Below are 27,069 nucleotides of genomic sequence, written 5' to 3'. Positions count from 1 at the left end.
TCCAGGCTGAATAACCCTAGGTCCCTCAGCCTCTCCTCATAAGGCTTGTGCTCCAGACCCCTCACCAGCTCCGCTGCCCTTCTCTGGACACGCTCCAGCCCCTCAATGTCTTTTTTGTGGTGAGGGGCCCAAAACTGGACCCAGCCCTCGAGGTGGGGCCTCACTAGTGCCGAGGACAGGGGGACCATCACCTCTTGAGTCCTACTCGCCACGCTGTTCCTGACACAGGCCAGGATGCTGGTGACCTTCTTGGCCACCTGGGCACACCGCTGGCTCATGTTCAGCCAACAGTCAACCAACACCCCCAGCTCCTTTTCTTATGGGCAGCTCCAGCTGCTCTGCCCCAGGCCTGTAGTGTCCATGGGGTTGGTGTGACCCAAGAGCAGGACCCAGCACTTGGCCTTATTGAACCTCAGCCCAGCCAGCCAGCCTGTCCAGGTCCCTCTGCAAAGCCTTTCTACCCTCCAGCAGGTCAACACTCCCACCCAACTTAGTGTCGTCTGTGAACTGACTGAGGGTGCACTCAATCCCCTCGTCCAGATCATTGATAAAGATGTTAAAGAGAACGGGTCCCAGTACCGAGACCTGGGGGACACCACTCGTGACCGGCCACCAACTGGGTTTAACTCCATTCACCACCACTGTCTGGGCCCGGCCTCCAGCCAGTTTTTAACCCAGCAGAGGGTACTCCCATCCAAGCCATGGGCAGCCAGGTTCTCCAGGAGGATACTGTGGGAGACTGTATCAAAGGCTTTACTAAAGTCCAGGTAAACAACATCCACAGCCTTTCCCCTCATCCACCAAGCGGGTCACTTTGTCATAGGAGGAGATCAGGTATGTCAAGCAGGACCTGCCCCTCGTTAACCCGTGCTGGCTTTATTATTTCCATATTTTAATATTATTTATATTTATTATTTTATATTATTTCCACAATACGCATCATAATCAAATATCATTAAGTTACAACAGGCGTCCAGCATCGATTATCGAGGGGTTTTTTGACCTGGGATCTACTGGAAATTCAAATATCTATTAATACCTTTCAAATTCAATGATTTTACACTATCTCTAGTTAAAAATAAAAATTAAAATATTAGCATCACTGTGTGTTTAAGCAGCGATGCTGCATTTTTCTTCGTTACAATCTCGCCTTCCAAAATTTTTACTCTTTAACAGTTAAAACGCGTATAAACATAAAACTAAGTGCTCTTTCAAATAACAATGGCTTGAAAACTAAAGTACAACCTCCCCTTGAAACACAATAAATTAATCACAATAAAAAACAAACTGACTGGACTAAAACTCTTCCCGAGTCTCGGCACGGGAACTGGTGTGGTCCTGACCAAAATGAATAGGATTTTATTTTGAAGAATAATTAAAAAAAACTCCAATAAATGAATGTTCTCAAGTTTGCTGCTAGAAATACCGTAAATAACCTGTAAAGAAAGAGAAGGGTTTCACGGATCCGGGTGTACAAAGCGCTTAAGTTAAGCTCTTCCGCGGTAACTCCGGGCTGGAGTTTCTGAGCAAAGAGAGCGCGAGTTCTTCGTTGGAAGTCAGGAGCAAACTGGAATCCCAGTTTCCTGGATCCCGGTCCACAGAACGGCGCTACCTCTGGTACAGAAATGTTATTGAAAGTGAAGGTTACGCAAACTCAGTGTTTTTATTTTCTCCCGCGTGATTTAACTCTCGGAATGCGTAATAGTTATAGGTCAGGAAGAGACCGACTGTTGGCATTCAAGTTCTTCCTTTAAAATCACGAAGTACAGGGTAATTACTCCTCGTTTTGGGGAGTTACCTGACTTTTTGCCCACTACCGAGGAAGTTCGCCAGCGTAAACGCCATTAATTAGATGGGGCCAGAGGTGACGTTGTGATCCGGTTCCACAGCCAATCCGTCTCAGCCAGGAGCAAAGTTGGGTTGGGAACGGCTCCCGCTCCCCCTCTCCGACACCGGGATGCTTTGCCATCCAACGCCCACCTCCATCCCAACCACAGCAGGGACCAAAAAAAAAAAAAAAAATCCCTATTTCCCGATTATTAACACTTTATCCAGCAGCGCAAAAAAGAAAAAAAAAGAAAAAAAAAAATTCAGAAATGTTTTTCCATCAAAATAAAAACAACAGCTTGGAAAAAAAAAACCCCACTTTTTACCTATAGGAAAAAAAAAAATAACTATAATAATTCAGAAGCCTGTCGTTACTGAGATGGAAAACACACGAATAATGTCTCCGACCCTGGGATGATGAAACGAAAAGGGTGACTTCGTGACAAGCCACCACATCCAAACCAGGGGGGTCACTTTGCCGAGAAGAACCGAATTTCAGAGTCTTTTTTCAGATGCTTTTTCTTTTTTTTTTTTTTTATTTCTCTCTCTCCGTCTCTATCATTCATTCATTTCTTTTTCTGACAAACCGCACGAGGAGACGTTACACAATTCTATTCTATTTTTACGACATTCAGTGTAAGGATATAAAGGTCACCGTGATGTATTAAGTAATTTATTTACTTATTTTTTTTTTTTTAAATCTGCTTTCAATACCCTTACGTAACTCGGAAAGAAAAAAAAAACAAACCAACAAAAATAGCAAATTATTTCAATTTTCTTCCTATTCCAAACCCAGTTAGAGCACATTTAATTGCCGAAACGTTCCGCTCAACCTGTAGAATCTGTTCAAATTAAATCCGTTCTGACATAAACCCGACCAGAGCCCTGATATCTGGGATAACCCCTCGGCTCCGGTCACCCTTAATTTATCAACGGGAGGATAAAGCTCCGGGAGCAAAATTTTTTTCACCACGCCAAGGGTCAAACGTACAATTTTCTGAAACTCAAGCATTTCTAAAGGGTCACAACAACTACCAGGAACCTCTTTTAACTTCAAAGAAAATACTGTTTATTTATATTAAGAGGCTATAGAATAATGGGGGGTTGGTTTTTGATTTTTTTTTTTTTTTTTCACTTTTTTAATTTTTTTTCTTTTATATTCAAAGCTATCGGTCATATAGAAGGACTTTACGCGGAATTTATGCTGATCTCCGACTTCCTCTGAAAACCGTCTGCTTGCAGATAAGGAGGAAAGCAGAAATAATGAACTCATGTATCAATTACACGTCAAAACTCTTTAGCTATTTATTGCAGAAAACCAGAACCGCGCGACGTTTTGAGTTTCTACGGGTTTTGGTTTGGTTTTTTTTTTTTCCCCTTCCCGAGAGTGTCTTATAAAACAAACAAAAAAACCCCCATAGAACTCAGATACATCCCGAATAAATGGGCTTCATAGAGCAATGTACGAAGCATACGCAGGTTTTTTGGGGTTGTTTTTTTTTTAAGTCCTCCTTCTGGATTTTCTCTTTTGGAGATTTTAATAGTTATTCTCACTTAATTTTTTCCTTTTTTCTCCTCCCTCTCCTTCCCACTGGAGGATATAATCCCATACCAGGTAGACAACCTGACAGATATCATTTTTTCCTCCCTTTAAGACTCATTTCTCTGCTCCGTTTGGGTTCTTTCTTTATTACAAATACCCGTCCTCGTTGATACCACATTTCCTACAGCATGAAACAAAGCAAGTGCCAGTTTCATTAACCAGATGGAAACGGTTCAGGTTCTGCTTTAAAGGTTAAAACCGACTTTCGGCAACAAAACCTTATATACACACATTTACTCTCTAAAGCAAAAGACGTATCATACATAGCGGGGATTATCTTGAAATCGGAATTCTTCAAAAAATCATAGAATGGTTTGCGTTGGAAGGGGCATTAAAGACCATCCAGTTCCAACCCCACTGCCACGAGCAGGGACACCTCCCACCAGACCAGGTTGCTCCAAGCCCCATCCAACCTGGCCTTGAACACCTCCAGGGATGGGGCAGCCACAGCTTCCCTGGGCAACCTGGGCCAGGGTCTCACCACCCTCACAACAAAGAAGTTCTTCCCCAGATCTCATCTCAATCTCCCCTCTTTCAGTTTAAAATCCTTCCCCCCTCATCCTATGGCTCCCCTCCCTGATCAAGAGTCCCTCCCCAGCTTTCCTGGAGCCCCTTGAGGGACTCCCCAGAGCCTTCTCCTCTCCAGGATGAACCCCCCCACCTCTCTCAGCCTGTCTTCACAGCAGAGGGACTCCAGCCCTCGCAGCATCTCCGTGGCCTTCTCTGGACCCATTCCAACAGGTCCATGTCCTTCTGGTGTTGGGGGCTCCAGAGCTGGACACAGTACTCCAGGTGGGGTCTCACAAGATCTGCGTTAGCAAGAGTAACTCCAGCTTCAGATCAGCATACGCCAAGTCCGGTTGAGGATTATCTCCCTCTAAGGTCTCTCCCCCAGGAGACGCTCTCAGCCTGTCCTCACAGGAGAGGTGCTCCAGCCCTCTGATCATCTTCCTGGCCCTCCGCTGGACCCATTCCAAGAGGTCCATGTCCTTCCTGTGTTGAGGACTCCAAAGCTGGACACAGTACTCCAGGTGGGGTCTCACCAGAGCAGAGGGGCAGAATCACCTCCCGCGACCTGCTGGCCACACTTCTCTTGATGCAGCCCAGGATGCGGTTGGCTTTCTGGGCTGCCAGTGCACGTTGCCGGCTCACGTTGAGCTTCTCATCCACCAACACCCCCAAGTCCTTCTCCTCAGGGCTGCTCTCCAGCCATTCTCCACCCAACCTGTATTTGTGCCTGGGATTTGTGCCAGGACCCTGCACTTGGCCTCGATGAACTTCATGAGGTTTGCACAAGCCCACCTCTCAAGCCTGTCCAGGTCCCTCTGGATGGCATCCCTTCCTTCCAGCGTGTCGACCGTGCCACTGAGCTTGGTGTCATCGGCAAACTTGCTGAGGGTGCACTCGATCCCACTGTCCACGTTTCCAACAAAGATGTTGAACAGTACTGGTCCCAGTACCGACCCCTGAGGAACACCACTCATAATGACTTGAGCTCCAAAATTCCTGGATTCTGGCAAAGCATAAGTGTGTGTAGGTATTTAACACACCTTTTGGTATCTACATTTCAGGTGATACATCAATGGATTCCTTCCAAAAGCAATTACATCAGATCATTTCAACTTTAACGAATGCTTTTCAATTAAACAACCACGCAGTATTTGTGTTTTAGTGATCTTTAGACAACAACTCTTGAAAATAAAATGCCAAAAATTTAAAGCCAGCTACACTTTCCATCTTAATCCCTTTTTTTCAGGTGGATAGAAGCCCAGGATCTGTGCTCTTTGAGAGACCTATTTCCCTGGAAGCACTGCTTTAAAGCAGGGCTGAATTTAGACTTAAAAAATAATAATCATAGAATGGTTTGGGTTAGAAGGGACCTTTAAAGATCATCTAGTTCCAACCCCCCTGCCATGGGGGGTTGTACCCTCCATGTGCCGCTTCAGAAGAAATCGGTAGAGTAATAATTCTTCCAGGGTACAAACTTGGAAGTATAACGTATCTCTTCTGGTCTTCCATCAAGAACATACATTTTCATTGATTTATTTTATTTATTAATTGTGGTGGCAGATCTGTAAAGTCCATCAGAGCTAACAAGCTTCAGTTTTTTGGGGCTGGAGAACCCCATCAGACCATCTATCTCCACATCACACCCTCACAAAGTTTCGTCTGCTTGAAGTGGGGCAAGATTCTACCTTGCCCTTTTACAGACAGTTATTTCGATGCCAATATTGCGATTCGAAAGTTCCAAATGTCTGAAAAAGAGGTCTATGGTCAAAAGGGTAATTTTTAACAAAAATAGAAGATCTTTTTTTGTGGTAGAAACAGGAAAAGAGAACACACAAGCAGCCAGTTAAGGCAACCTGCCTGAGCAATAACTCTTCCAACTGGAATACCTTGACCACTGGCCACCACTTGGACACACAGACAAGTCCTCGCACTAACTGGTACCACCAAAGCAAAAACCACGACACTCCAGTAGGTTTCGAAGTAGATTTCTTCTGAGCTACAAAGAAAATGCTGGAGTCTAGAGCAGACCAAAACATGAAGATCATCAGAGCGAGGTCATCTGTCGATCGCAGCTGGCGGGGAAAATACAAACCCCAAAATACTCTTTGTCTGCTCCTGCAGACTCAAGTTCAGAAACATAGAATCACAGAATGGTTTGGGATGGAAGGGACATTAAAGATCAGGAGTCTGATGCTACCACCAACTTCTGTATCTAAATTGCTAAGGAGAACAATATTAGCATAATTACTATTTCCAAATGATGCAATAGAATCATAGAATCATCCAGGTTGGAAGAGACCCTTGGGATCATCGAGTCCAATCAAGCCCACAGAAGAACAACTACGGGCCTGTTAAAACCTCAGCTCCCTGGTGCCCTGGCATCTGCTTTTTCTATTCCAGACCACGTGGGTGACCTTCTGTCGGTGTCATCTACCCAGAACTTCGACGATCTACCTACATGTCACCATCCTGCTGCTGCTGGCCCTTCTCCAACACCAAGCACCGCACTCTATGCCCACCGCATCGTTCAGCTTTGTTCTCTGCCTGCAAGTAGAGGGGTCTCTGAAAGAGAAACCACGTATAGAGGCAACATATAGGAAAAAAATCTCAGCTGGGAACTCCAATTACCACTCCGAGGGCACAAGCTGTTGTAAACGCTTTAATTACTCAATGAATCGCGGCTATTTCTACAGCTCAGCAAAGAGAGGCTGAGAGCTCATAAATGATTTCATACCTACAGAGAAAACAGGCTGAAAAGTCAGGAACAAACCTCTGGGTTTCAACTCCCACCACCAGACCAAACCCCCCCCCGCCCCTCCCAAGTTTAAATGTTTTCCTGAACTTTCACCCAGCCAGTGCTGTCTACTCCGAGTATTAAAAGGTTAAAAGGTAACTCATTTTCTAATTTCGGAGAGTTGCCAAAAGGGCTGATTCATACAAAAACCTCTCAAATCATACAGGAACCAGGTTTCATTTCCCTGCTTCCTGAGGGCCCACCAGAAAGGTGAAAGAGGAGTCACCGCAGAGAATAGGAGCAGTTTTGAAAACTGGAAAGCGAGGAGAATATCTGGTTATCGGGCTCAGGATACAAGTACAACAATTCTAAGGGAACATAATCTTTCCTCTTGGAATCGCTCCTAATTTTACACCCACTGATGGCACACACACAGCGCGGCAGCGGATAACGCACCCCGCTCGTTACAGCTCACTCCAAACGTTTGGGAGATGTCCCAGAGGAGCGCTCGAGAAACACCAACTGGAAGCAGAGAACATCTCTGACATTTCCTACTGCATCTCCCCCCGAACTGGATATTCTTCACTGGGAGACTGCACGAGAGGGAGAAAACAACCAAAGATGGACTGTCCAGTTCTGGGCTCCCCTGGTTCAAGAAGGACAGGGAACTGCTGGAGAGAGTTCAGAGGACACCACAAAGATGATCAAGGGACTGGAGCATCTCTCTGATGAGGAAAGGCTGAGAGACCTGGGGCTGTTCAGCCTCGAGAAGAGAAGACTGAGGGGGGACCTCATCGATGCCTATAAATATCTAAAGGGTGGGTGTCAAGAGGATGGGGCCAGACCCTTCTCAGTGTTGCCCGGTGACAGGACGAGGGGCAACCGGCACAAACTGGAACATGGGAAGTTCCATCTGAACATGAGGAGGAACTTTTTTCTTTTGAGGGTGGCAGAGCCCTGGAAGAGGCTGCCCAGAGAGGTGGTGGAGTCTCCTTCTCTGGAGACACTCAAACTCCCCCTGGATGGGTTCCTGTCCAACCTGCTCTGAGTGACCCTGCTTTGGCAGGGGGTTGGACTAGATGATCTCCAGAGGTCCCTTCCAACTTCCACCAGTCTGTGATCCTCTGTTGGCAACACTCTAAAGGGAGTATTCTAAAGGATAAAACAAAAGTTGGATTCAAGACCTTGTATTCCCAGGACTATTCCTAAATCATCTGAGACTACGTGTGCCTGTAAACAATTTCACCTCATTGGCATTCAGTTCCTCCCACTACAGACTAAAAATATTACAAATAATCTAAGACTTAAGTGTTGAACAGAGCATCCATATTCTTCTGTATTTACCTTGCACATCAACAAGGCTTGTAGAGTCACATCCATTAAATCTAAGCAAAGGACTTCAAAGAAGAGAGCAGGCTGGATGGGGCTTTGAGCAACCTGGTCTAGTGGGAGGTGTCACTGCGAATGGCATGGGGGTTGGAACTAGATGGTTCTTTAAGATCCCTTCTAACCCAAACCATTCTATGATTCTGATTCTACAAAAAGGTAGCCACAAAGATGACCCAAGTGCTCAAAAAGCTACTGCAGACCATTGCAGAGATCTGGGAAGAGCCAGACACAGGAATCACGTCCTGTGTTTCAGCCATGAAGACAGCGTGAAAGGCAGACCTGCTCCATGGTCTCTCTGTACCAGCACTTCTCTGAGGGAGCTGGGGATGTTCAGCCTGGAGAAAAGGAGGCTGAGGGGAGACCTTCTCGCTCTCTCCAACTCCCTGAAAGGAGGGTGTAGCCAGGGGAGGTCGGTCTCTTCTCCCAAGGAACAGGCTATGGGACAAGAGGAAAAGGCCTCAAGTTGCACCAGGGGAGGTTTAGGATGGATATTGGGAAAAAATTCTTCACCAAAAGGGTTGTCAAGTCTTGGAACAGGCTACCCAGGGCAGTGGTGGAGTCACCATCCCTGGAGGGATTTAAAAGCCGGGCAGACGTGGTGCTGAGGGACATGGGTTAGTGGTGGCTTTGTCAGTGTTGGGTTGATGGTTGGACTCGATGATCTGAAAGGTCCCTTCCAACCTAACCAATTCTATGACTCTAAATGTGAGCCACTGGTTTGAAAGCAGAGCCATCATGACGTTGTGGTAGCAATAATCTCTTGGGGTCTCATGGCCATCTTAGCAATGGAGAAAAAAGGTTTATGTCTGTCAACCTGGTCACTGTCACTGATTTGAAAGTCTGCAAACCCTCAAGTTGCCAAAAAGAGACACTTAGAGGCCACAAATCTGCCATCAGAAAAGAGGATTTAAGAGCAATGAAGAAAATCTTCCAAATAAATAAATAAATAAATTTTATTTATCGCACCACCACGGAATCACAGAATGCTATGGGGTTGGAAGGGACCTCTGGAGATCATCTAGTCCAACCCCCTGCCAAAGCAGGTCCACCCAGAGCAGGTCCCACAGGAACGTGTCTAGGCAGGGTTGGAATGTCTCCAGAGAAGGAGACTCCACCACCTCTCTGGGCAGCCTCTTCCAGGGCTCTGCCAACAAAGTGCAGCAGCCAATAAAACCCCCTTTATATTCAACACACCCCTCCTACACAGAGCACAGCAGTCTCAAATTTTGAGGTTCTTCAAAAAGTGAAGGAACACAAACCTCCTTCAGTTTGGATATTTTTGCTGCCTTCAGCCTAAGTTTCAACAGATGGAAGTTCCCCTTTGATGATTAAAGCACGTTGCCAAAAACGCTCAAGTCAAATAACTCTTCAAATACTGGAGCTACTACAATCTTGATAAAAAGTTCCTTGAATAGTCCTTTTTTTTTTTTTTTTTTTTTTAAAAAAAAAAAAAAGGCACTATTCCGACCTATTGTTTTGAAAGTAATGAAAAAAATTAAATTATTACATTCATGAAATAGGACAGAAAACAATTCTTAACATCTTCGCTGCTGCAAGGTAAAAAAAAAAAAAAGCCTAAATATTTCTCGTTATCTGTACATGGCATCGTTCCTACATTGCGATGATTCCACGGAGCTTTATAATCAATTATATCGCCCTTCTCCCGCCTACGTTCGACTTTTAAGCTCCCAGGAAATGCAAGGAGCATCCTTAAATGAGTCAAAACCCGGTTAACATTTAACTTTTGGAAGTAACGGTCGTTTTAGGTTACAAATCTTAGCAACTAGACAAAAATAATGGAAGGTAATAGAAATATCAACTAACTTCTACCGGCACCACGGGGAGCTACTTACCAGTGATGTAACTAGATCACAGGATTTCATTTTTCCTCCGTAGGCATTTATAGTTTTTAAACAAAGTGAAAATGTACCGATAACAACCAGATGTTCAGTTTTATACCCCGGCTCTTAACAAGCTGCTGAAAGAAGCCTTCGTAATTTCAAGCTCTGGGAGCTCTATCTCACGACGCAACGTTAGCGATAGCTTCTACATAAAAGTCCTACAATTAAAGGCTGAAGTTGCACCTTTTTGCTGACTCTGCAGTTTTCATCATTAACGTACACCCCTGAGCGCTAACATTAACAAAACCCCAAGAAAAAGCAGAGCGTCCATAACACAACCCAAGGGAGCCATAAATCAAACATCAACTTACCCTAAAACACGAGTGTTATAAGAGGCTGCACAAGCCTAATTCTTGAAAAGCAATAACGCTGTAGTTTCTATAAAATGTCTTGAAATTAAACACGAAACCTTTTTCCTTGGCATTTTGCAAAATGTTTTTCAAAAGAGTAATTCAAGAGCTTTTTAATAACTCTCAGATAACAGGGCCACGATGCTGCAGAGTCCCATGGCCCCTACTACAACCTGTTTTAACTACACTGGGTCTAACTGCCTTAAAACACGTTTACCTTTCCCAATAAAAAGTAAATTTGTGAAACAGTTTCTTCAATTCATCGTAGACAATTCTGAGACGCTCTGAGATACGCTTTGCTGAACGTCTCTGCAGCCTTTCCCAACAAAAATCAACACATTTTGGTTCTTCAGTTATATTTCACAGTAAGAGATATGGAGAGAATCCCAGACAGGCAGGGGTTGGAAGGAAGTTCTGGAGATCATCTAGTCCAACCCCCTGCCAAAGCAGGGCCACCCAGAGCAGGTCCCACAGGAACGTGTCCAGGCGGGGTTGGAATGTCTCCAGAGAAGGAAACTCCACCTCTCTGGGCAGCCTCTTCCAGGGCTCTGCCACCCTCACAGGAAAGAAGTTCCTCCTCATGTTGAGATGGAACTTCTTACGTTCAAGTTTGTGCCCGTTGCCCCTTGTTCTGTCACTGAGAAGAGCACCACTGAGAAGAGCCTGACCCTGTCCTCTTTACATCCACCCTTTAGATATTTCTCAGCATTGATGAGGTCCCCCCTCAGTCTTCTCTTCTCCAGACTCAAAAGACCCAAGTCCCTCAGCCTTTCCTCATCAGAGAGATGCTCCAAGCTCCTAATCATCTTTGTAGCCCTCTGCTGTCCCCTCTCCAGCCATTCCCTGTCCTTCTTCAACTGGGGAGCCCAGAACTGGACCCAGTGCTCCAGATGGGGCCTCCCCAGGGCAGAGCAGAGGGGGAGGATGTCCTCCCTCAACCTGCTGGTCACACTCTTCCTTATGCACCCCAGGATGCCATTGGCCTTCTTGGCCACAAGGGCACATCGCTCGCTCATGGGCAACTTGTTGTCCACCAGGACTCCCAGGTCTCTTTCTGCAAAACTGCTTTCCAGCAGACCAGCCCCAAACCTGTACCAGTGTATAGGGTTAACTGGGAGGCAGGTTACAGTTTTGCCATTTGTCTTCTTCCCCATATCACACACCTTAAAGGCCAGGTTGGATGAGACTTTGAGCAACCTGGTCTGATGGGAGGTGTCCCTGCCCATGGCAGGGGGTTGGAATGAGATGGTCTTTAGGTCCCTTCCAACCCAAACCATTCTATGATTCCTTATTAATGTTGAGTTCGACTGCCCAGCTGCATCTTTCAAGTCTCTCCATAGGTTATTCTGCAGGCAGACACGAGCTCATTCTGCCAAGGCTTCTAGTGGAGGAAGCTCAGAGGTGAACAAGCTCTGCCCGTGTTCAAGAAAGACTCGAGCCTTCATGAACTCAGTGCTTTTGAACTCTAGAACATGGGTTAGGATTACGTACTTGCCTGCAAAATACCACACACAGAGATCCTAAGCTCTCCTCCCAACAGTACCTGTCCTCTTACATATACATCTTCAAACGTGATGCTCAACAGTGAAGAATAAAAGGATCTATATTATAAACACAAATTTCTCACGACTCCATAACAGCATCTACACAGCATCATCCAGCAATGCTCTCCGCTCTTCAGTAACACATTTGCATAATAAAAATAGATCTGAAATCACAGAATCACGGAATTCTCAAAGTTGGAAAGGACCTCTAGAGATCATCTCCAGATCCTAGATCTAGATCCATCTCAACTCCCCTGCTGAAGCAGGGTTGCCCAGAGCACATCACTCAGGACTGCATCAAGGCGGGTCTGCATTCAAGCTCCAGCAGGGTAGGTTTAGACTGAACATTAGGAAAGAATTTTTCAGAGAAAGAGTGGTCGGGCATTGGAACAGGCTGCCCAGGGAGGGGGTTGAGTCACCATCCCTGGATGTGTTTAAGAGCCGTTTGGATGTGGTGTTGGGGGATATGATATAGGGGAGAACTTTGTAGTGTAGGGTAGATGGTTGGACTCGATGATCCCAAGGGTCTCTTCCAACCTGGACGATTCTATGATTCTATGATCTCCAGAGAAGGGGACTCCACGACCTCCCTGGGCAGCCTGTTCCAGGGCTCTGGCACCCTCACCGGAAAGAAGTTTCTCCTCATATTTAAATGGAACTTCCCACGTTCCAGCTTGTGCCCGTTGCCCCTCGTCCTATCGCTGGGAACCACTGAAAAGAGTCCAGCTCCATCATCCTTCAGCCCATCCTTTAGGTACTTGTAAACAAAGATAAGGTCTGCCCTCAGCTTTCTCTTCTCCAGGCTAAAGAGCCCCAGCTCTCTCAGCCTTTCCTCATAAGGGAGATGCTCCAATCCCTTAATCATCTTAGTTGCCCTACGTTGGACTCTCTCCAGTAGTTCCCTGTCTCTCTTGAACTGGGGAGCCCAGAACTGGACGCAGTATTCCAGTTGTGGCCTCCCCAGTGCAGAGCAGAGGGGGAGAATGACCTCCCTCAACCTGCTGGCCACACTCTTCCCTACGCAGCCCAGGATCCCACTGGCCCTCTTGGCAACAAGGGCACATTGCTGGCTCATGGAAAGTTTGCTATCCAGCAGGACTCCCAGATCCTTCTCCTCAGTAGTGCTTTCCAGAAGATCCATCCCTAACCTATATTGGTGCCTGGGGTTCTTCCTCCCCAGGTGCAGGACCCTACATTTGCCCTTGTTGAACCTCATTAGGTTCTTCTCCGCCCAGCTCTCCAGCCTGTCCAGGTCACGCTGGATGGTGGCACATATATAGAGGGGGAAAAAAGAAATTATAGTACCTCTGAAGCGTACTGCTGTAACCAAAGAGCATGTGACAAGAGATTCAGAACAATTTCGAAAGCAAAGAGCGTGGGACTTTTGCACAGGTACCTCTGCTCCTGCATTTTGGACATGGAGATGGTCTTCCATGCTTGAAAAATGATCTTAGTATTTCAGTGAAGGAGAGAAAAAGAAGTTTGAACTGGGGTGTAGAGAAGCAATATATCTAGACAGCAGCTGCCAGCTGTATCCACTCCTTCCTGAAGCTGTGTCTACAGAACCCAAGGGACACACTAATTATGACAGTCCTCTGTCAAGGCTATTGAATGCTCCTAGCAAAAACGTTGCTCTTCTCAATGACGCGTCTAAGACAGACTCAGCACGGAGATTTTAGTGGCCTGTCACAACAAAATTCATCTTTAATAGCGGCTTTACAGCCAGACACTCAGCAACGTTACTGTAAGCTGCCAGAGCTACCTGTTCTCTAGCAAGACATCCTAAGTCCTGCTAGAGAAATCATTGCAAATTTGAATATTCCGTATATTCCACTCAATCTGCTGCCCCCCAAAATTCACATAATAGGCTTGTAATTTTCTTGATTTATTCCAGCTAAAGACAGAAATGAACTACTCCCTCAATACAAAGTAGGGAAAGAAATTATAGCGTAAATCTGACCAGGGAGAGGAAGGGAAGTAAGAAATAAACTCACTACTAAAACAATCCTGATCATTCCCCTGAAAAAGAAAAGTTACTATTACATTAAGCAAAAATATCTCCACCTTATAACATCCTTATGAAGAACAGAGTTGCTTTGTGTATTACCAAAAGCAAGTTTTTCCTTATTTCCTTTCCCTTATCCTACTTCCCCTTCAATGATATGGGGATAAAATCGTTAATTAAGGCGTTATCACATTGTTAAATTTACTACACTGCTAAATAAGGTAATAATATAGACTTTTAACAACTTGCTAACAATTCAGCAGCTGCTATTGCAGGAAAAATTTAGCTAAGAAAACTTATTTGACATAAAAAACCTCACTCTCTTACGAAAAGTGAGATATTTTCAATACAGCTGAACATTAAAGATTACAGACAGGCTTCACGACGACTGCTTTTTTTAATAAGCCATTATTATCATTATATTAGATAGTAAACTAAGAGCTTTCAACAGCAGCTTCCATTCCCAGCAACCACATTCACTCAGAAATAGAGATGCCAAGAGGTTCAGTTGTTGAAAAGGGTTAAGAACATCGATGCCCACAAACTTCTTCTGCCAGAAAGACAGAATAAATGATACTGGGCTCTACACACACACACACACATTGGGACTTTCAAGAAAGAAAAATAAAACCCCGCAGGATTTATGAACTTGCCCACGTAGCCCAGTCCTTTCACCCCTTTGGACTTCCTCTCATCTGCTCCAAACAAAAAGCGTATCAAGCTCCAGGAAGTCCTGACAAGCTTTGCCGAACGAGGCTCTAAATCATATCGCTAATTCGTGACACCCAAATCCTCGTGTGATGTTGACAGAGTTGTATTTAATGAGGGCGATGTTTCAAAAAAATATTACATCTTTGTCAGCTTTCCAACCAAAAGGACGATCCGAACTACAAAAACGAAGTACAAAAATTAGCTATTACGCTGTAAGAAATAACCTGAAACTCAAAGCTGCGATGCTTTAATCGGGGCACCACATTTTAGGCACGGACTACAATGCAACCTACCACAAAAAAATACTGCTAATGCTATCTCTGCTATAGTTTATTTCGGGAAAAAGAGGTTAAAACTTCTCAGGACAGGTGTGAATAAACATTTTTATTTCCGAAGAACAAACTACGTTCTCCTCCATGTAATACTGAAGTACGTTTCATGACCTATATCCCAACGGCATGTGGAATAAATACCTCTTAAACGCAGCAGATGCGTGAAAAAAGCCACATAAACAAACCTGAAGATCCACAGAAACGTTCCACTGAGTCATTTCTCTTCTCTCTTCTTCAATTCGTTGCTATTTCAGAAATTAGTATTAAATAATGACTTATTTAACACACGTGGAGTTCAAAATCCCCCACGACTGCAGAAGAGGAACTTTTGTTTGCAGCCTGTACGTGTCCCCATTTCTAGCCACAAACGAGCAGTAACTGTCTATGTGTGAATAGAGGTACCCAAAACAAACGTCAAAACTCCTACAAAACACATCAGGATAATTTCTTTTGATGGTTTGAACCGGGTGCGAGATGCTGATCGCGTATTTCTTCCAACAGGACGTTCAGGGCCGGTACCGGCAGCAGGTCGTCATTATCACTAACGAACCATCACGTGGAGCATTCAAAACACAAGTACTTAAACATTATAACCCCATCAACTCTACGTTTTCTATTCCCTCCAATGCTCAGTTTATACAAGGAAGCCAAAAAAAAAAAAAAATATTAAGAAAAAAAGCCAACTTACAAGAGGGGAATTTCAACGATGAGCTGGATGAGGCAACACAACAACTCTTCTATGAGGTCTTCACACTCTGCTCCTGGAAAGAAGCAGACCAAAGGTTTTCTGGATTTTCAAATAGCAAAAGAAGGCAAAGATGTAAACACATAGATAAAGGCGATTCGTATTTTAATTAAGGAACAACCACTCGGAAAGAAATTCTACCTGTTTGAGGAGACGGCGCTCTTAGCTGAAATAGAAGGCACTTAGGATTATCACCAGTGAAAATGGTGATGCTATATTTTATATATAAAATAAATAACTCATAACAACTGGATAACTTAAATTGAGATGTTGGTATTGTAGGAATATGATAATATTAAGCACATCAAATCCTACTTTACTACTTAAGTTCATATTAAATGGCTTTTTAACTAACAGTTGAACTGATCACTAGCGACTTCTCACTGGTCCACACAGTTCAAGTCCCCTCTCAAAATTCCCAGCACTATGCATTTTCCAACCCCTTTTTTTAATCCCAATAAAAGAATAAGCACAGACAGACAGAAAACATGGTTTCATTTGTCTTACATACGCTAAATACCTGCACCTGGGGAGGAATAACCCCCTGCACCAGGACAGGGTGGGGGTGACCTGCTGGAGAACAGCTCTGAGGAGAAAGACCTGGGAGTCCTGGTGGACAACAGGATGACCATGAGCCAGCAATGTGCCCTTGTGGCCAAGAAAGCCAATGGCATCCTGGGGGGCATCAGAAAGAGTGTGGCCAGCAGGTGGAGGGAGGTCATCCTCCCCCTCTGCTCTGCCCTGGGGAGGCCACAGCTGGAGCAGTGGGTCCAGTTCTGGGCTCCCCAGTTCAAGAAGGACAGGGAACTGCTGGAGAGGGGACAGCAGAGGGCTACAAAGATGATGAGGGGCCTGGAGCATCTCTCTGATGAGGAAAGGCTGAAGGACTTGGGTCTTTTGAGTCTGGTGAAGAGAAGCCTGAGGGGGGATCTGATCAAGGCCTATAAATACTTCAAGGGTGGGTGTCAGGAGGATGGGGCCAGTCTGTTTTCAGTGGTGCCCAGGGACAGGACAAGAGGGAACGGGCACAAACTGGAACATGGGAAGTTCCACCTAAGCATGAGGAGGAACTTCTTTCCTTGGAGGGTGTCAGAGCCCTGGAAGAGGCTGCCCAGAGAGGTGGTGGAGTCTCCTTCTCTGGAGACATTCCAACCCCGCCTGGACACGTTCCTGTGGGACCTGCTCTGGGTGGCCCTGCTTTGGCAGGGGGTTGGACTAGATGATCTCCAGAGGTTCCTTCCAACCCCATAGCATTCTATGATCCTGTAACAACATTCTAAATTGCGGTCTGTAAAACTTATGCAGCCTGCCATAAACATCACCGCTGCTCTTAAGCAATTAATTCTACACATGATTTTTTCCGGGACATTTATTTATTGAAGAGGTTTTACACATCTCAATGACAAGTAAAGATTCACGAATTTCCAAAGTGCATTTTTAGCGAGCCGAAATTATTCTCTACTCACGCGCAACGTGACAAAACGCACGGAATGATTTAAAATTATTTTAAATAATGCAACTATTAAAACCAACAGTATTTCACATCAGCACAGCAATTTTTAAAAGCCACTCTAATAACAGACTTGCAAGATTTGCTGAGGAAAAAGCTTATTGAACCATGCGAAGTTGTCCCATAGTACCAAAAAACCAGAAGGTAAATCTCTTGGAGTATAAGGATTTTTTCTGCGTTCAAAATCAAATTATAAAGAGAAACCTCCAGCACAAAGAAGTGCAAGGTTTTATAACGCTGAATGGTTTTTTCCCCCCTCTTCATTACAGCACAACGATTACCCAAAATGCTTGTTTATTTGGTATTTTCAAATAAATAGGTCCTGCAGTAAACACAGCTTTACAGGCAGGTTGTGGCCCCGTTACTCTGTTTAACCCAAGCCCGTTCTTCAATCCAGAACTCAATTTTAAGAAGCACCCCAGAGGGAATAGTCACAATAAAGCCAAATTATTTCTTTCCACAATCGCTTTTATTAAAAACACATTAAAAATTGTCACCTAGTGAACTGCACATTCTAAAAGGAAATCAGTTTGTTTTTTTTTTTTTTTAATCACGGAAACGTGGTTTCCTTTATATAGAATCCCCCACGAGTAACACAATGTGGCTCCTGTTAGGAAAAAAACCAAGAATTGCTGAGAGTATTTAACCTTAGAAACCCCCGTCAATAAGAAAGCCCAGATAATGTATCCTAAAGTAACTAAAAAAATGCTTATAGAGCAAGACTGCTATTAGTTCTCCAGTTTTTCCTCTTCGCAGCTGGAAGGGAGAAGAGAAGAGCAATCACAGAATCTTCACGGTTGGAAAGGACCTCTGAGATCACTGAGTCCAACCATACACACACAAAAAAGACCCCCACAATCTCGGGCACTAGAGCATGCCCTGAAGTGCCACGTCTACACGTTCCTTAAATACCTCCAGGGATGGAGACTCCACCACCTCCCTGGGCAAGCTGTTCCAGTGCCTGACCACTCTCTCAGGAAAGTAATTCTTCCTAATATCTAATCTAAACCTCCCCTGGCACAACTTCAGACCATCTCCTCTGCTCCTGTCATTATTCCCTTGGGAGAAGAGGCCAACACCCACCTCTCTACACCCTCCTTTCAGGTAGCTGTAGAGGGCAATGAGGTCTCCCCTCAGCCTCCTCTTCTCCAAACTAAACATGCCCAGTTCCCTCAGCCTCTCCTCATATGACTTGTTCTCCAGACCCCTCACCAGCTTGGTGGCTCTCCTCTGGACACGCTCCAGCAGCTCCATGTCCTTCCTGGAGTGAGGGGCCCAGAACTGAACACAGCACTCGAGGTGAGGCCTCACCAGTGCCCAGTCCAGAGGCACCATCACTGCCCTGCTCCTGCTGGCCACGCTGTTCCTGACACAGGCCAGGATGCTGTTGGCCTTCTTGGCCACCTGGGCACACCGCTGGCTCATGTTAAGCCGCCTGTCCACCAACACCCCCAGGTCCTTTTCTGCCGGGCAGCTTTCCAGCCACTCTTCCTCGAGCCTGTAGCGTTGCCTGGGGTTGTTGTGGCCGAAATGCAGGACCCGGCACTTGGCCTGATTGAACCTCATCCCATTGGCCTTGGCCCATCCATCCAACCTGTCCAGGTCCCTCTGTAGAGCCTTCCAGCCCTCAAGCAGATCAACACTCCCACCTACTTTGGTGTCCTCTACAAACTTACTGAGGGTGCACTCAATCCCCTCATCCAGATCATCAATAAAGATATTAAACAAGACCGGCCCCAAAACTGAGCCCTGAGGGACACCACTGGTGACCGGCCGCCAACTGGATTTCACCCCATTAATCACAACTCTCTGGGCACGGCCATCCAGCCAGTTTTTTACCCAGTGAAGAGAGAAGGATGAACACAAGATGAAGAGACAAGGATGAACATAAGTAGTTAGTGCATTTTAAGAAGATAATTTCTTCCACCATGCGATATACACAACTCATTTGAAGAGAGAATAATGTTATTTGAATAAGAAAGAGGGCTTCCCCCCGCCGTCACTATATTTAAAATAAAGCAAGAAAATTTTGGGTGAGCACAATCACGTAGAATGGAAGATGTTAGTTTTTCCTGCTCTGTTCTCCAACTATTTTTCCTTAAAAAAAAAAACCAAAAAAAAAACCAAAACACCCCTAATTGCTGTAATCAATGTCATTCAAGCTCCAATAATTAATGTATCCTTTTCCCCATCGGGGCACACGCATTCTTGTTTAATTCTTGCCTTGCCAAGACAATGAGGCGGACATATGCCAAATCTATAACGTGAGAGCGAGCTATAAACACGGAACACCCTGTGTTTGCATAAACAATGCCTTTTTTTTTTTTTTTCCTTCTTCAATGGCAGGATAAAGACAATACACACCAGATTCCTTCGCGTTCAGAGATCACATACTTGGATCAAAGACGCGTGTAAAAGCCTCGGGCGGGGGGGTGGTGGTGGGGAGGGGGGAGGTGGAAATGAGTAAAGGGTGAATCTGTCCAGATAAGATTAGAGCAGGGAAAGGAATGAGAAGCGCGTCTTCGAAACGCTGTCTCACGCTGCAGAAGTAACCGCAAACACACACGGCTTTTAAAATGTCCGGTTATGCTGGTTTAAACGGTTTATCCAGCAGAAAATATACATGACAGGAGACTCCAGTTCTATTAAAACAAGCCCAGCTCCATCCTCGGTCTAACAGAGATGGTAAAACAGTCTTTTTTTCAATCAAGAACCTAATTACTACGCTTGTCATGACCTCACCTGAGCTGCTGGAGCAGCTGGATGTGCCTTATGTTAATAAAATATTAATAAAATATTAATAAAATATTCAGGCATAGCCTCACCTTAGATGGTCCTTAGATGTAGGAGCAACATCATTTCATTATTTCAGTAATGAAATCATTCCTTACTTGTAAAAGAGTATCTAAAACCTCACTCATTCAATCCATTACACAGCCAGTGGATTTAAAGCTTCTTTGGGTTTTGTGGTTTGATCTTCAGCTCCGAGGACGCCCAAAAGCTCCCAACTTTCACTTAAGAGCGTTAATAATGAGGACGTAAATGAATTGCCATCCCTCATTTCCTTTATATGATAGCTGAAGCCTCCTGAAATCATTTAAGGCCTGCAGTAAATGTACTGTTATTTATTCCCTTCTCTATATCCTCTCACTTATATAAAATATACCAAACACAGGCCTTGGCAGCCTCATGATAAAAACATCTTTACAGAGAATGAATAAAGTTTCCTCCTAAACGTTAGGGAATAGGTTAAATGAATGGATGGTTTGATTTAGAATATAATACACGGCATGTGCCTGTCTCTTATGCCTCTGAAGCACAATAGAGCTAAAGACTGTGCAGAAATTATGGGATACAGTCAGTAGAAGCCTCACTGAAAGATGAATGATCATAGAATCATAGAATGGTTTGGGTTGGAAGGGACCTTAAAGACCATCCAGTTCCAACCCCCCTGCCATGAGCAGGGACACCTCCCACCAGACCACGTTGCTCAAAGCCCCCTCCAACCTGGCCTTGAACCCCTCCAGGGATGGGGCAGCCACAGCTTCTCTGGGCAACCTGGGCCAGTGCCTCACCACCCTCACAGCAAAGAAGTTCTTCCCCACATCTCATCTCAATCTCCCCTCTTCCAGTTTGAAGCCATTTCCCCTCGTCCTATGGCTCCCCTCCCTCATCAAGAGTCCCTCCCCAGCTTTCCTGGAGCCCCCTGAGGGACTGGAAGGGGCTCTAAGGTCTCCCCGCAGCCTTCTCTTCTCCAGGCTGAACCCCACCAACTCTCTCAGCCTGTCCTCACAGCAGAGGGGCTCCAGCCCTCGCAGCATCTCCGTGGCCTTCTCTGGACCCATTCCAACAGGTCCATGTCCTTCTGGTGTTGGGGGCTCCAGAGCTGGACACAGTACCCCAGGTGGGGTCTCACAAGATCTGCGTTAGCAAGAGTAACTCCAGTTTCAGATCAGCATACGCCAAGTCCGGTTGAGGATTATCAATATCAGGAATTTCTAGCTGAATCTTAAAGCACATGGTTTAAGTTTCTACAAAGACTTTCCTAAAATCAACGCTGTGCAATATCCTCCCAAGTTGTATGCAAATTCCCAATTATGGACGAAGAGGGAAAGGCTGCACTTCCTGGGCAAAAGAACTCAATCCTGTGCGTATCAATTGCAAAATCTGGGAGAATAATTCTCTGGTTAGAAGGGAAAAATAGGGATGCTCAGAGTTTAAAAAGGGAAACAAACACCAACAACAACACGCAGTGATTTAAGATGATCCTGAAAAGAACGGTTACCCTTTAGACCGAACAAAGCATTAATAAACAGATCATAGGAGAGAGCGAGGTTGTTGGAACTGTTCTTTACAGTAACTACTCACCAGCTATTTATTATGAAAATAAGCAAGCAATACTTCCAAATTTACACACCATATTAAAGCCTTTATCTACGTGCGTCTTTTACTTACATTATATAATTAATGTAGTAACATATTCTGTAAGGTTCCTTTTATCATGCTCGTAATTGAAAAATAGTAAAATAATATCTGGGAAATGAAAAGACGGCAAGGACAACTAGGAATAACTTAATTTTTAAAAAGCACACTCACCAATGATAGTGTTAAGTATGTAATACTTTGGTAAAAGTACTAATAAATCTGTGTAAACATCACAGTAACGAGGCGTGCTCTAGTTTCCAAAGAATAAAAACCAAATAAGCTGCACTTGACTTTTAATTATGAAAATACAAACAAAAAGCATTTAATCTTTTTCTGCTCACTTTAATAGGCTCTCACACAACAGTATTTTATTACACTCCGTTAATGACCCTTCACTTTTCCTGTAGCTGAGTATAAAAGCTATAGGAAGGCATTCTCTTTACTACCATGCTATCTATATCCTTCAAAAAATCCAACGTGAAGATTTGTTCAGAGCAAAAAAAAAAAAAAAATGATGGCTGTGTAAATGCAGCATGTTATGAACCTCAACACCTCGAAGAAGGTCACAAGAGCCACCTCCAAATGGAAACCGGAGTCAAAAGCAGCAGCGGGACTGGAGCCGGAGGAGGAGAAGCTGGTTTCCTGCCTCCACCCCCTGCTCTCACCAGACCAGAGGCAATTACCTTCCTAATCAAGCCCATCCAGCGAACAATCTGCTCAAAGATAATTGCTAAGTACGTTTGCCATCAATAAGCACAAAATTATCGCTAATAAATGTCACCGTGAATTACAGTCAAGTGCTGCTGGACGTGGTATAAACACGGATCGACCCCAGTGACAAGAATTACTTCTCATACCACGCCACGGGGAATTTCCAGAGTAAGGACTTAAAATCACAAGGGTTCAACCTAACAAAACATCTCAGCTTTTCCACCAGTTCTACTGTGAAGCAAGAGGGGGGGCAATATTTTATATATAAACCCCTCAGCAGTCTGCAATGATGGCTTAGTACACGCAGGTGTTGCTCCAACCTAGACAATTCTATGATTCTATGGGTTAGCTGACTTCATTCTTGGAGACTGCTCAACCCAGTTTAAATCCATTAAACCGTTTCAACATGTAGCTCTTCATCTTATGGCACCACATGATTTCCCCAAATGCCAAGGAGATCTTAATGGACAGTTTCCCCTACTTAATGAGCAAGGAACTATCAGACATTCTCAACACGTGTCCTTGCCGTGCTGACTGTTGAGGGAAATTCACTTTTGGATATTTTTGGTTGTTCTTCCACAATCCATTCGTATTCATAAAACCACAGAATGGTTTGGGTTGGAAAAGACCTCAAAGACCATCTAGTCCCACCCTCCTGCCCTGGGCAGGGACACCTCCCACCAGACCACGTTGATCAAAGCCCCATCCAACCTGGCCTTGAACACCTCCAGGGATGGGGCAGCCACAGCTTCTCTGGGCAACCTGGGCCAGGCTCTCACCACCCTCACAGCAAAGAAGTTCTTCCCCAGATCTCATCTCAATCTCCCCTCTTCCAGTTTAAAGTTTCAGCTCCTGTCCCCATCCCCTCCTTCCTGTCGGTGGGAAATTGTTGGCTTTGTTTTGCATTCCATTAAAACCCCAGATCTTGGGTAAAAAGATCCATTTTTTGTGCTCCATTAAACTCCCCCTCATCTCACCACCAGCCTCTGAGGAGGCGATGCCCAATGCTCCCTCACCCCTGCCACATTCCTGTGTCATGGAATCATAGAATGGTTTGGGTTGGAAGGGACCTTAAGGACCATCCAGTTCCAACCCCCCTGCCCTGGGCAGGGACACCTCCCACCAGACCACGTTGATCAAAGCCCCCGTCCAACCTGGTCTTGAACCCCTCCAGGGATGGGGCAGCCACAGCTTCTCTGGGCAACCTGTTCCAGTGCCTCACCACCCTCACAGCAAAGAAGTTCTTCCTGAGATTTCATCTAAAACCCCCCTCTTTCAGTTTGAAGCCATTACCCCTTGTCCTATGGCTCCCCTCCCTGATCAAGAGTCCCTCCCCAGCTTTCCTGAGGCCCCTTTAGGGACTGGAAGGATATTCTAATACTAGTCCTTTTTCTCGGACCATTTTTGGCTTTATACAATAAACCACACTGCATTACGACAGTATCTTTATGAGAAAAAGGAAATCACGTGCTGGCGTTATCCATCATGTGTTCAGTAAGAGCATCTTGATACGGCACCACGTGAAGATCTGTGGCAGTGACAGTGTTATGACTTTCTTTTTGCTGTAACCAAACCGATTTTGAAGGCGTTGATTCAAAAAGAAGGACCAGATAGCAGAAAGAGAAGAGCTAGATTATTTGAGCATCTTTTTCCCCGCCGTCTTTCATCTTGTGTAATACACGCTCCATTTCCTAGAGGTGCATTTATTTTTGGACATTATGCCTAAATTCTTTGACTCTTCCAGTATAAACCTCTGCCCACTGATCAAATTTGAGCAGTTGCCTTTTCAACGGATCAGTTCTAACCATGCAATTCCTAAAAATTGGATTAATTCCACTCCGGCTGGCTTACGAAACGTGAAAAGACACACGAAATAATTACAACATCACCGTTCCTACAGCAGCACGTGGTCAGCTTCACCCCAATTCTATTCTTTTCTTCTGAAGAGGACCATTCCCACCTTTCAAACTGTATAAAAATGGCTAAAGCTAAAGTAGGTCATACAACATCACTTCTGAGCAACTGCTAAAAAAAAAAAACCACAAACGAGCCAAATTAAGTTTGTAAATAAACGACCGCGTTAAATTGAAGACAAATCTTTAAAGAAAAAATAAACCAAAGAACTTAAACCCTGCTCCAGAAGAGGTCTATTTTGCTATAGGAACCTGTAACATGTCAACAGCTTATTAATAAAGGCTTAATTCTAGCAAATAACAACAGTCAATGTGCAGCGGTGTTTAACATCTTCAGTGCTGTTCAACATCTTTGTTGGAGACATGGACAAGTGGGATAGAGTGCACCCTCAGCAAGTTTGCCGACGACACCAAGCTGTGTGGCACAGTCGACATGCTGGAAGGAAGGGATGCCATCCAGAGGGACCTGGACAGGATGGAGAGATGGGCTCATGCAAAACTCATGAAGTTCAACCAAGCCAAGTGCAGGGTCTTGCACCTGGGACGTGGCAATCCCAGGCACAAATACAGGTTGGGTGGAGAATGGCTGGAGAGCAGCCCTGAGGAGAAGGACTTGGGAATGCTCGTGGATGAGAAGCTCAACATGAGCCGGCAATGTGCACTGGTAGCCCAGAAAGCCAACCGCATCCTGGGCTGCATCAAGAGAAGCGTGGCCAGCAGGTTGCGGGAGGTGATTCTACCCCTCTACTCTGCCCTTGTGAGACCCCACCTGGAGTTCTGTGTCCAGCTTTGGAGTCCTCAACACAGGAAGGACATGGACCTCTTGGAACAGGTCCAGCGGAGGGCCACGAAAATGATCAGGGGGATGGAGCACCTCCCCTATGAAAACAGGCTGAGAGAGTTGGGGTTGTTCAGCCTGAAGAGAAGGCTCCGGGGAGACCTCAGAGCCCCTTCCAGTCCCTCAAGGGGCTCCAGGAAAGCTGGGGAGGGACTCTTGATCAGGGAGGGGAGCCATAGGACGAGGGGAAATGGCTTCAAACTGGAAGAGGCGGGATTGAGATGAGATGTGGGGAAGAACTTCTTTGCTGTGAGGGTGGTGAGACCCTGGCCCAGGTTGCCCAGGGAAGCTGTGGCTGCCCCATCCCTGGAGGGGTTCAAGGCCAGGTTGGAGGGGGCTTTGATCAACGTGGTCTGGTGGGAGGTGTCCCTGCCCAGGGCAGGGGGTTGGAACTAGATGGTCTTTAAGGTCCTTTCCAATTCTAACCTTTCCATGATTCTAATTAAAATCTCCAATCACATTTTGAAGGTGTTTTCCTTCACATGTATGATACAAAGTAAGATGGTTTATACCAAATTACTTCAGACCCCAAAGGAAGTCAGTCAGCTTTACTGTTGACTACACACTTTCAATCTCACAGGTTGTCCTGAACAGTAAATATGTTGTATGTAACCTCACAGGCACTTCATTTCTTCTTTTAAAGCAAAGTTTGGGGCTCTTAATCTAAAGAAAACATAGAATCATAGAATAATTTAGGTTGGAAAAGACCCTTAAGATCGAGTCCAACCATTAACCGAATGCTACAAAGTTCACCGCTAAACCATACCCCTCAGCCCCAAATCTACACAAATTAGAACTTTTTAGTTTATTGTGGGGTATTTATTTCACTAGCACTAAGTCTATACCCACCATACGAGCCTGGTGCTTTCTCTTCGTAAGTAAAATGAAGTTGCAGCTCCTCCTCTGACATTCGACTGATGAATACTTTCAGCAAACAGCAAATAATGAACAGGGCATTGTGAGCCTGCCAGATGAAGAGGTGACTAGAAAAGAAGCAGAAACAAAGAACAATCAGTAACGTTTAACTTGGGATCACGCATCAAAAACCAGAAGAAAAATATAAGTCAGAGTAGACCAAGAGGTTCCTACAGTTGAAGCAAGGAAAAGACAAAGTGCTTAAGCAGTGAATCTCCAGCAAACAAACTGGAAATGTATTTTAAAGATTTTTTTCTTCCCCCAAGAGAATACAATGTTATTCCTAGCTACGTTTGTATCTCACTTCTACACAAACACACAGGATGAACACAAACAGGCTGAGAGAGTTGATGTTCAGCCTGGAGAAGAGAAGGCTCCAGGGAGACCTCAGAGCCCCTTCCAGTCCCTCAAGGGGCTCCAGGAAAGCTGGGGAGGGACTCTTGATCAGGGAGGGGAGCCATAGGACGAGGGGGAAGGGTTTGATGCTGAAAGAGGGGAGATTGAGATGAGATGTGGGGAAGAACTTCTTTGCTGTGAGGGTGGTGAGACCCTGGCCCAGGTTGCCCAGAGAAGCTGTGGCTGCCCCATTCCTGGAGGGGTTCAAGGTCAGGTTGGAGGGGGCTTTGATCAACCTGGTCTGGTGGGAGGTGTCCCTGCCCAGGGCAGGGGGTGGGACTGGATGGTCCTCAAGGTCCCTTCCAAACCAAACCATTCTATGATTCTATGTCTTTTTCCCCAGCAATCCATTTATTACACTTAATTGTCTATGTTTGGAAAAGTACTAGACACTTGTTCTGTTTCAAACAAAAATTTAAGAGATTTCTAAGGTTTGGTCTGTGATTACATTAATTTTCAAAGAAAAAAAACTCAAGAGCTAGGAGTAAAAGAACATTTCAAAAATGAAATGGCACACAGAGCTTTTTTCCGGATACTTACTTCTGACATTCTGCTGAAATCTTTAACTCTTTGGTTCTAGAAAGAAAGACTTTAATCAAAGACCCAAGGTTTCCCGTTCGAGGATTCTTCTCAACTAGGTGAGAGAAAAATAAGATATTATTACTACAGAATGCCAAAGTTGACACTATTTAGTTGAAATAATATATAGA

At 45.0% G+C, this 27,069-nt stretch overlaps 1 protein-coding gene across 1 annotated transcript in view; it reads right to left on the bottom strand.

The window, feature by feature from the left end:
* The window catches only part of LOC141476740 (dymeclin-like), a 219,126-nt gene that overhangs the window by 174,700 nt on the left and 17,357 nt on the right, over window positions 1-27,069 (bottom strand). Inside the window, exons 3-5 of the mRNA XM_074165548.1 lie at window positions 26,900-26,993; window positions 25,898-26,031; window positions 15,595-15,667 (exon numbers count right to left, since the gene is read on the bottom strand). Coding sequence (XP_074021649.1) covers window positions 15,595-15,667; window positions 25,898-26,031; window positions 26,900-26,993 — 301 coding nt within the window. The remainder of the gene's footprint in view (window positions 1-15,594; window positions 15,668-25,897; window positions 26,032-26,899; window positions 26,994-27,069) is intronic.

This window comes from Numenius arquata, chromosome W, assembly GCF_964106895.1.
Source record: "Numenius arquata chromosome W, bNumArq3.hap1.1, whole genome shotgun sequence".
Lineage (NCBI taxonomy): Eukaryota > Metazoa > Chordata > Aves > Charadriiformes > Scolopacidae > Numenius > Numenius arquata.
The sequence above is the reverse complement of the archived record's forward strand: the minus strand, read 5'-3'. Positions and strand labels throughout refer to the sequence as shown.